This window comes from Condylura cristata, unplaced genomic scaffold (assembly GCF_000260355.1).
Source record: "Condylura cristata isolate star-nosed mole 26May11 unplaced genomic scaffold, ConCri1.0 scaffold00014, whole genome shotgun sequence".
In the NCBI taxonomy this organism is placed as follows: Eukaryota; Metazoa; Chordata; class Mammalia; order Eulipotyphla; family Talpidae; genus Condylura; species Condylura cristata.
In genome coordinates, this window is record NW_004567115.1 from 28,544,057 (window position 1) to 28,555,240 (window position 11,184).

At 35.4% G+C, this 11,184-nt stretch overlaps 1 protein-coding gene across 4 annotated transcripts in view; it reads left to right on the plus strand.

Annotated features, from left to right (window-relative positions):
- IFT80 (intraflagellar transport 80) overlaps positions 1–11,184 on the plus strand; it is a 90,860-nt gene that overhangs the window by 32,540 nt on the left and 47,136 nt on the right. For all 4 annotated transcript variants that reach the window (XM_012724977.1, XM_004682300.2, XM_012724979.1 and 1 more), the window contains one exon: positions 6,965–7,074. In XM_012724977.1, coding sequence (XP_012580431.1) covers positions 6,965–7,074 — 110 coding nt within the window. The remainder of the gene's footprint in view (positions 1–6,964; positions 7,075–11,184) is intronic.

Below are 11,184 nucleotides of genomic sequence, written 5' to 3' on the forward strand. Positions count from 1 at the left end.
ACACTGCTGAGGGGAGCAGCGGGCTGGTCAGGAGAGGTCTGCCGTGCCATGTGGATCACCTCCGGGGTGGGGATGGAACTCATGCTGAAGTGCCTTTAGCTTCTTAGTGGTGTGCTTTAACCCATTGTGCCACCAGGGAGGGCCCCTACCTGGCCAATTTTGAACATTTTTTTCCCATTGATGGTTCCAATGCTGCCTCTTTGAGTTCTTGAGCAATATTTTCACTCTGGATCCCAGTTCATGCCTTGGTCATCTCAGTTGGGTGTTAGGAATCATTGATTCTTCTTTAGCCTTGGTGAAAGCTGTTTGGAAAACTCTGGGAAGGTAGTATCCAGATGCATTCAAATCTTGAGTGCGGTAATAGTTTTAGTATTTACATTTAGGTTTATTAACATTTTAAATTAGCTTTTGTGTCTGGTGTTTATTTTGGAGAGAAAAGGGCAATGCTTTTTTAAATCTTTCTCCCAAATAAATGGGCAAATAGGATTATCTTAAAGATAAAAATGCAGATCATATCATATAACGTAGGTAATATGGTAATTTATTCATCATATCATGTAATGATATTTTTCATTGACATTTTGCATATCTATACTTAACATCAAATGGCAGTGAAAAGAGCTGATGACTTTTATTCTAAGTTTTATGTTAATTGTGAGATTATGAGCCAAAATTAGATAGATTTTCTAATTTAACCTGGTTTTTTCATTTAAGTAATCAGCTTTTTTTAGATTGAGATTTACAAATTTAAAATAAAAGTATGTCTCTGATTTTTGAGATTTTGATCACTGTTACCCCCCCATACTTTCCCAGTAAGTATTAGACTCTCCTTATTTATTTCTAAGCAAAAATCATTAGAGAAGTTAAATTACAATGACATTAACCTCGACGAAAAATTTTCTGGTTATAAGATTTGTTGGATTTTTTAAAGATTATAAATTTTGAGGGTATTCATGAGCCTGAACTACTAGAAGCTGGTTGCTAAAGGATCCAAAGTGGATAGGGGTGTCTGTCTTTTTTGAGGAGAAAAAAAAGCAGTAACTTTTGTCATAAAAATGAAATAAATATGAATTTATTGTAAAAGTTGAAATTTAGAAATAAAATTAAAGTGTTATGATTTTTGCTTCATTTGTGTACTTACTCCTTGATGAATAGGAATTAATTCCTGACTTCATTTATTAATGACTGGAGCCAGGTATATAGATGGAAAAAGTAATGGTAATTACCTTCTCCTCTAATACATAAGAAGTATCAATTCTGTTGTTTTTTTTTTTTTAATTTGACATAAAGGAAATAATGTGTAGGGTGGGATAATTATAATTAAGCTCAACCTTGTGTTATATTTTAATTATAGGTTAAAATTGAATAAAGTAATAACCTTTAAGGATATTTCCCCCACACTATACTCAAATAGAAGAATGGAGTGATAAAACATGACATCTGTCTATTATGAGTTTAGAAAAGGTGGTAAACTGGAAATGGAAACAAGGCAGAATGTCCTCATTGCTCTAAGGCACTGTGGTAGAACAGGAAGGCAGAGATTAATATTTGGAGGGGAAGAGAAAGCATTAGAAAGGCTTCCTCACAAATACTGCAGACCTTTGATTGGGCTTTGAAGATAAATTTGGTAAGGAAGTGGGTGTGTTGGCAGTGGAGAGGAGCTATGGAGGATATTAGATGATCAGAGACATGGGGGTAGAGCAGCATAAGGCACAGAAGTCAGGCTAGTGAGAACTGGCCCCTCAGGCTAGAGTTAGACTGCATGAGGGATAATACTGCTAGACAGTAAGATAGCAATTGTTGTAGGTGCCAGATAAAGGAGTTTGGACTTAGTCTGTCTAAGTATGTAAAATATTAAAAAAAAAAACTGAGCAGAGACAGTGAGACATAAAAGCTATCTTTTAGAAAGATTACCTGAGCAATAATATGTAAGACAAATGTGAGGAAATAGAGAAGATGGGGACAGCAGTGTAGTGACAAGACTGCAGGCTGGCAAGGCAAGCCAGGCAGACTGGGAAGCTCGGGAAGAAACCAGCCCTCCCTGGCCCTGTGGGCTCTCTCTGGCATTCTCTTTCATTTCATCTCATGGCCTTGCCTCTTGTGTAGTCACACAACTCATCCTCTTGTAGCTGTTGTCCATCTCTGAGTGACATTGCCCTTACATCCCTGGCCTCTAGGCTGAGGTGTGCACACTCACGCATGCCCACACCCATGCTTTAGGTGCCCACAATCAGGCATGAGCATCATCCCCAACCCCCCACTCCCACTCCCCTAGGGTTTTCAGGTGATAGCTGCAGAAGGTAGTGGCTTAAAAAGCCTGATTAATTCATTTATCCTACAGCCAGTGAGAAAGTCACTGAAATGTTCTTGCTAGTAAGGTGTATTATGGCTTGCTCAGATAATGATGATGGTAGTTGGCAAAAGTGAATAATAATTTTCAGTGGCTGAGAGGAATGAATACCTTTAAGGTGAAGAATTCAGAGGGAAGAATAAATGAGGGGAATATGTGTGAAGGGAGGCTAATTTTGAATATATAGAATTCATAGTTTTGGCCTAGAGAAGTATTTGGGGCAAGTGGAAATAATGGTGTTAGAAATCAAAGATAAAGGCTGAAATATTAATGTGCAAGTCCGTGAGAGAACAGTGAAATTTAAAGCAACAGGGGAGTTGAAATTCCCCAAGGGAGAGATGATTGAGAAATGAATGCCTCATTTAAACTATTTCTTTGTACTGCTCCAGGGATATACAAAATCCAAGATTGCTTTTTGTGGAATAAATACCATTTGATTATTTACTGGTAGTACATTTTCCTACAAATAGAATAAACAGGAAATAATTCTTGGTTTTTGAATTCTTAATGGTTTGGCAAAAAAAAAGGTCCCTACAATCATGAACAATACGATAAATAAATGGTTGTTTATTGCACTATAAAGTAGTTTCTAGTAGTATAAGCTAACAATAGTGCTTACATAGCCCAGATCCTAATAAAAATACTTACACTCACTCAGTGAAGACCTCTGTTGCATTCTAAGCAAAGATGGCTAACATTTCATCATAATAATGAAGTTTGTTCAAAAGCATTCTTAAAAACATGCTTAAAAACAATATTTTTAGGGGATACTTTTTAGTATGAATCTGAAAAACATGGTATATTTGACCATGTACTTCCTTAAAACAATTGAAATACATTTTGTCTCCTCTTCTGTGGTTTAAATTGCCTTCAACAGGTTGAAAGAATTTAGATAATTTGTTTTACAGAGAGATAAGGGTCTGACATTTAACACAACCCCAGGTGCATGTGGTTTCTTAAAAAATGTCAAATAGGTCACATGATCTTAGTGTACAAAGTCAGAAAAACAAGGTCTTTTGAGTGTCTTAACTGAAATGGAGTATAAATTAAAATTCCCAATGTAAAAAGCAAGAAATTACTTAATTATGTGAAGCAATTTTTGTTTTTATTCATTTTTTTTGTTAATAATGAAATAAATAACATCTTGTTACATAAACTACTGACTAATCTTTTTTGTTTTAAAGTTATTCAGTCTGGAGACTAAATTTGTTTTTTCCATACTTTGCAAAGTGAAGTATAACATTGAAAGTAATTCAGTGCTTTAACAAATATGTTTTTAAAGACATTTAAATATTATGGCTTTGTTTCAAATGTTAGTGAGATATATTTCTTCCACTTTCAATAATGACTTTTATTTGAATCATTATGCTGGAAGTTGTATAGCTAAGTAGTATACCTCTTATTGAAAAGAAAACATTCAGACATACGGTAGTTTCAGACTTTATACTTTATTATAAGCTATAGGGGATAGCTATGCTGAAGACCATCTCTAATTCTTGATGTTATATCCATTTTGAGTATTAATGGTTAGGAAGGCTGAGCTGATAATAACACGACATCTGTTGATCTTATGTGGAGTTGTTTATCTTAACTCCACATTTGTTTTTTGATTGAAGGACTGTGTTTGAAAATTACATGTTATGGCAAATGAAATATTTAATTTTCCTCCATAAGTTTATTTTGTTTTATACTGTTATTTTACCTGTTTCTTTAACATTATATTGTTTAAAAAATTGTTTTATAAATAGGAAATAAATAATTATGTCTCAAAGGAAGATTAGTACAAAGCTGACTTAATGGAACCACAAATTCATTTTTAAAGAGGAAAAAATCATCCCTAGTTCTTCATCCTATAGCCCAGCCCCGCCCTTTACCACAGCTAAAGAGCCAAAGGCACTTCCTGTATAATTCAATGGGAGCTGTATTTACTGAATTATTTCCTTGAGGGTCGATATTTGTCATAGTTTAGTATACATCTTAGGAAAGTGTATGTTGAGTATAGTATACATCTTAGGAAAGTGTATGTTGAGTATATTCATGATTATTTGATAGTCTGTAGTTGAAATATACTGATTTACTTTTTTGCACAGTAATTACAACTCTGATAATGGGAAAAGAATAGTATAATTCTGTAATTCTACTTCCTATCATATAAGCTTTCCTCTCCCTTCCTTTCCAGTCCTCATTAAGTACCACATTTGAAATATCTGAAATTTTGATTTATATTTTTGAGCATATTATTGCTGAACTCTGTTCATTTGGAGGTTTACTTTTGAAGCTATGCTTAGTGAGTATTCCAAGAGAATGTACTTACCAGTCCCAAAGAGTACCTTCTGAGCATCGCCTTCTCATTAGATCTGTAGGTTCCTCTGCCGTACTTCTATCTCGATGACTAAACAGGACTGACTGAACAGGGAGTGTAGACCCAGTATATCTAAACTCAAATGTGGAAGACATGCTTTTGGATTTTTTTCGGACTTGGTCTAAACCAGACTTTTTTTTTTTTTAGATTTATTTATTTATTCATACAGAACTGGGGTACAGGCCAGAGATGCGGAGGATGAGAGTATTCACCAGGGACAGAGTGGGGAGCAGAACAGGCAGATCGACGAAGTACACTGCTGAGGGGAGCAGCGGGCGGGCCAGGAGAGGTCTGCCGCGCCATGTGGATCTCCTCTGGGGCAGACGGGGATCGAACTCATGCAGAAGTGGCTTAAGCTTCTTTGTGCAGTGCTTTAACCCGCTGCGCCACCAGGGAGGGCCCTAAACCAGACTTTTAAAGCCTGTAAATTATACCTAATTTACAGTTGGGAAGAAAACTGCACAAAAGGATTTGGGTGCCTCTTGCATATAAGCATTTATCTTACTGAAGTTTACTCCCTCTTCATTATTGATTACTTCCTATTGATCAGCAACAGTTGTGTTTTCATTTAAGTAAATAATTAATATTATCAATTTCCTATAAATCCTTAGGTTGATTTCATTTTACTAAGAATGTAAATTCCTGAGCAATTCACTCTTTCACAGAAAGTCAAATGTTATGATAATCTAATTTAGGAGTCCTAGATATTTTTTAAAAACTGACTTTATAAGTATCAATTGATTTATATTTAATAGATGAATGTTTGTTTGTTTTAAAGATTTATTTATTTGTACATACAGAACTGGGGTACAGGCCAGAGGCTCAGGGTTGGCGAGAGGCTTCACCAGAGACAGAGTGGGGAGCAGAACAGGCAGATCGACGAAGTATACTGCTGAGGGGAGCAGCGGGCAGGTCAGGAGAGGACTGCCTTGCCATGCGGTCACCTCCGGGGCAGGTGGGAATCGAACTCATTCGGAAGTGGCTTTAGCTTCTCAGTGCTGTGCTTTAACCTGCTGGGCCACCAGGGAGGGCCTAATAGATGAATTTTAAATCTTGATTCATTTTTCTAATGAATAGTTAATTAGATCAGATAGTTACCTTACCTGGGGTGGGTGGGGGGAGCAAGTAATTTAATGTTTTTGATGAATTTTTTTTTTTAAAGATTATTTATGCTTACAGAACTGGGGGACTGACCAGGGGTGTGGTGGGTGAGAGGGTTCACCAGAGACAGAGTGGGGAGTAGATAGGCAGACTGACTGAAATACACTGCTGAGGGAAGCAGTAGGCAAGATAGCAGAGGTCTATCTTGCCATACCATGTGGATCAACTCCCTGGCTGGGTATCAAACTTGTGCTGCAGCTGCTTCAGAGAGCTTCATAGTGCGGTGCTTTAACCTGTTGCGCCACCAGGGAGAGCCCTTTCAGTGTTAAGTTTAAAATATTAAACTTAACATATCATTCTCCAAGGAAGCAACTGAGCTAAAAAAAAAAAAAATCATCTTTAAATTCCTACCCTAGAAAATTGAAAATTATTAATTTAATTTATAGGTGATAAGCAAATCAATATCTCTGTCTGGAAATGAAATCAACCTTATTCTACTTATAGGATATTTGAACCTGTTTTAGTCTGACTCTCAGTCAGAAGTTACACTTGACAGGTAACAGAACTTTCCTTAATCTGATCTCTTATTTGCCATTTATAAATTCACAAATGAAAGGGATAGGTCACTTGGGATTTTTATCCATTACATTACTGGTTAAGCAACAGATGATGGGACATTTCTATTACCTATAGAAGCATCAGGAGTGGGAATTACTCTATAAGTTGAGTAAACATGTGCATTTTTGTATGGAAAATTTAAGTCAGTTTATGCATTGAGTCAATTTAAATACTGTCTCTTGATAGGAAATGATAAATCATAAATTTTTGAATTTGTTTTTATATCTAAAGTAATGAAGTAATTTTATGTATTTTAATAATGTACTATGTTGAATTCCTAAAATCTACATATTTTCTCATCAAGGAGAAGATTAGTTAAAAATACAATTTGTTGGTTACACACAGTAGATTTTCAATGATCAATATTAAGTAAGTCTGAATTTCAGTATCAGGTTGTACTGTATTTTGAAAAGATCGTTGATATGGAAGAAATGAAATGATAACCCATGTTGCTTTTTTGATCCTCTTAGCAGTTTCCCTTTTTGTAACAAAGTTGCCCAGTTTTGTTTTGTTTTTTTCTTTTTCTTTTACAGGAGCACCAGTGTATTCAGTAGCGTGGGGCCCTGATTCTGAAAAAGTTCTTTATACTGCAGGCAAGCAACTGATCATTAAACCTCTTCAACCAAATGCTAAAGTTTTACAGGTACTTCTCAGGCATTTGTAAATTGTTATCAGAATCTGAGAACTGCTAAGTGAAAGGTCAGTTTTGTACAAGTCCCTTTCTTCTGGGTGGTCTTTTTAACAGTCTGAGGCTTTTTATAAGCCTTTATTATAGTTATATTTCTAACAAGTTTCACTTTCTCCTTATTCCAACTCCATTAGACCAGTACATCTTAAATGTATTTTGAATTGCTAAATTGTCACAGTAGGCATCTTTAAATTTGAGTCAGCTTCAAATGTACAGAATGAGACAAAGCAGGACTAAATTATAAAACTGTCAGAGCTTGTTTAGCCTTTTTTTTAAGCCATCATAACTATCATCATAACCATCTATTTAATACTCTTGAATTTTCTCAAAGATTTTATCATTCTTTTTGATTTTTTAGAGTGGAGGGGGAGTCATTGTAATGTTTAAAATTATTAAATAATTTTCTCCATAATTTAATAATGATACTGTGTAGTGTGGATACTAAGAAAATAGACTTTGGTCAAGTTGAGTTCGAATGCTTCCTCACTTATATGTGACTTACGAAATAGGAAATTTCTTTATGCTTTAGCTTCCTCTTATTTGTGATTTTTTTTTTCTTTTTAATTTTTGCATAGAAGACCTGGTGTACAGGCCAGAGGTGCAGGGGCGGTGAGAGGATTCACCAGAGACAGAGCGGGGAGCTGAACAGGCAGATTGACGAAGTACATTGCTGAGGGGAGCAGCCAGCGGGTCAGGAGAGGTCTGCTGTGCCATGTGGATCACCTCTAAGGCAGGCAGGGATCGAACTCATGCGGAAGTGGCTTTAGCTTCTTAGTACTGTACTTTAGCCCACTGAGCCACGAGGGAGGGCCCAGAAATACACTTATAAGGGAAGCCACAGATAAGATTGGAGAGGTCCAGCTGCTCCATATGTGGGTTAGTTCCCTGGTCAGGGATTGAATTCAGGTCATAGTGGTGATAGGTTATGTTGCCATAACACCCCAAAGTTGAAACTTAACCCTAGACCACCAGGGAGGTCCCTTATTTATGATGTTAATACCTTCTTGATAGGATCATTATATCGTGAAGGTCTGAATGAGTTAAATTGCAAAGGACATAGGGCAATGCATACAATATTAGAACACACATTCAATAAGTACTCTATAGAGTAGTTGTTATTTTGAGTTATTTTGTATCCCTACCTACAAGTTAATTCCTAATAAGTTAGAACCAGGGAAGGCAGAAAAATGATACGGAATGAGTAGGTCCTGAATTAAGACTTGGTGTTGTGGATTTGCAGACTATGGCAGGTATGAAAATTTAACATTTGAGTAGATATAGATTTGGGAGAGTAAAGAAACAAATAATTTTGAGGTTCCACATTAATAACTTCTATATAGATCAGGCTTTATATAGTTCACATAGCATGCATTTGCTGTGTGTAGAACACTGCTAAGAATTGTGGGCAAGCACATAGAAGGTACAAGCCCTTGCCCTTAGGTAACTAGAGTAAAATGTTTGAGCAAAAGGAAGAAGCTGAGTGCTAGCTCTCACTGTCTTTTATCTCATTGTCTTAGTATAACACCCAAAATTTGAAAATCTGCTATGAAATTATGTAAGAAAAGCTAGATGAATCTTAATTTATACTTAATGTGATTTATTTAGATACCTATAATTAGGCTTATGTAAATGAAACTCAGGAGTATGCTTGTATTACCACTGATAAATTATAGTTCAGTGCTTCAGCAGAACTTTTGGGCCATGAGGTAGTGGAGGAAACAAAAAGTACTATTACCAATATTCAGCTAGTGTTAGGGGGAAATTAAAATATAAGTAGTAATTAATTGGAAAAACATGGAAGCAGCCCAAATGCCCAAAAGTAGATGACTTAATTAAAAAGATGTGGTACATATATACAATGGATGTGGTACATATATACAATGGAATATTACTCAGCAACCAAAAAAAAAGAAACACATGTCTTTTGCAACAACTTGGATGGAGCTGGAAAAGATCATGCTTAGTGAGATAAGCCAGAAAGAGAAAGAAAAATACCAGATGGTTTCACTCATAGCAGGAGTATAATGGACCAGGCGAGAAAATAATAAGAATAATGAACAGCCATATACCAGAGACATTTTGTGGAGGTGGAGTGGGGAATGGGATCAAAAACGGGAGCTCGGGGGGGTGGGGTGGGGAGGGAAGTGCACGGGACTATGGTGATGGCACACGGGTGACTTGGTGATGGGAAACACGCGGGGATTACAATTGAGATGAAAAAAAAATGTACAAAATGATGTAAAAATAAACTTATAAAATAAAAAAATAACTATTTCACAAAATTAAAAAAACTAGTAAATTAGTGCAAATTTTCTGTTCTTAGAAAACTGCTGTAGTTCTCTTAGGGTATAAACATATATACAGATTTGGATTATCACATAAAAGGAATGCTTGATTAATTCTTGCTTGTAGAATATAATTCAAAGGTATATCTCATTTATTTTAAGACCTACAGGGACTCTTCTCAAGATCCAGAACTTAGTTTTGTAGTAGGACACTTTGTTTATTTATTCATACAGTGCAAATGTCGTACATACTTACTGTATACCAGGCACTATGCTAGGAGTGGGATATTCAAAGTCAAACAGAACATAGTTCCTGCCTTCAAGGAACTTCTTATACAAAGGAATTTTACAAAATGTCTAATACATTGAGAAATAATTAAATTACTTATAATTTATAAATATAAGTAATGTGTGTGTGTTAATGACCCAAGTTATAGTGTGAGGAAAATTTATATCACATCTTGTTGATAACTTTTGAATATGCAATATAAATTTTGTAGTTTTAAAATGAAGCTCTTGAGAATCTCTGTATATATGTATATATATGTCTATATAGTTTTATGTTTGTTCGAACAGTTTAATTCAGGGCACTGGATTAACTTGATAGTAAATTGTGAAAATTTACTGCTTTTAAATAAGCATTATGAGAGAATTTATTTTTGAGAATATATTTTTATATACCTTGAATAAAGCAAGCTCTAAATTATTGTTTATTCTTAGCACTTATTTTATCCTAACTTAATATTTTATTTTGTGTACAATAAGTGTAGTAGGTTGGTAAGAGTCTATCAAGAGCCCTTGTAACTGGTTACTGAATTTCTGTGCAGCAAAGTAAGTCAGACACAATGAAGAAAATATATTGCACATTTACATAGAGACAGCTCAGCAATATGAAACACTTTCCAAAACTAGTGGTCATCAGTAATCATCCTGAGGGTCTGAGGTGAAAAAGAGGGGGAAGGAAAGGGACAGGGGACACAAGCTATGATGGAGGGGAAATTGGTTTTATATGAAGTTAATTGGTTCAGACATTAAAATGTATCTTACAGTCGTCAAGGAAAATTATTTTTCAGTTTTCTTTTTCTGCTTAACCATGGTGAAAGAACTTTTAATTACTCATGTGATAATAGCTAATTGGATACATGAATCATATTTAAGAACAAGAGACACCCCTGCTTTCTTCCTGATTGCCAGTTTCTGGGCAAGATGGATATGCATTCGATATCCAAGGAGAATTTATTAATGTGTGGAAAACACCATTTGTTATTTGGTTAAATGAAGCTGAGGAGTCTCAGAGTAGTTTAGTAACTACTCCAGAGACATTAAGAATGAAGCTTGGGAGAATTTGCAGAAGAGAAAGAAGGAAGTACTAAAGATGTTCATGTAGTAGAAGTATAAAAAAATAGTAAACAAGAATAAAAGCAGAATCACTAATGGGAGCGTCCATATAAAACAGAGAGCAAGATTGTATTTGACTAGTAACATTTGCTCTCATGTCAAGTTTGGAGAATACTTCAGTGGCAAGTGATTAAGGATTTAAGCTATGTAGTGGATATTATAGTATAGATGCTTTCATGAGTATAAGTTAGATATTAAAAATGAGATAATGCATAATGACTATGAAAGTAAGATAATAGTCTCCAAGGACAGGAAAGGAGAATCTTCAGAAAGAGGCAAAATGGCTTTTTTTTTTTTAAAGATTTATTTATTTGTAATGGGGGGGGAAGGGAGGGAAATGCACGGGACTATGGTGGTGGCACAGGGGTGATTTGGTGATGGG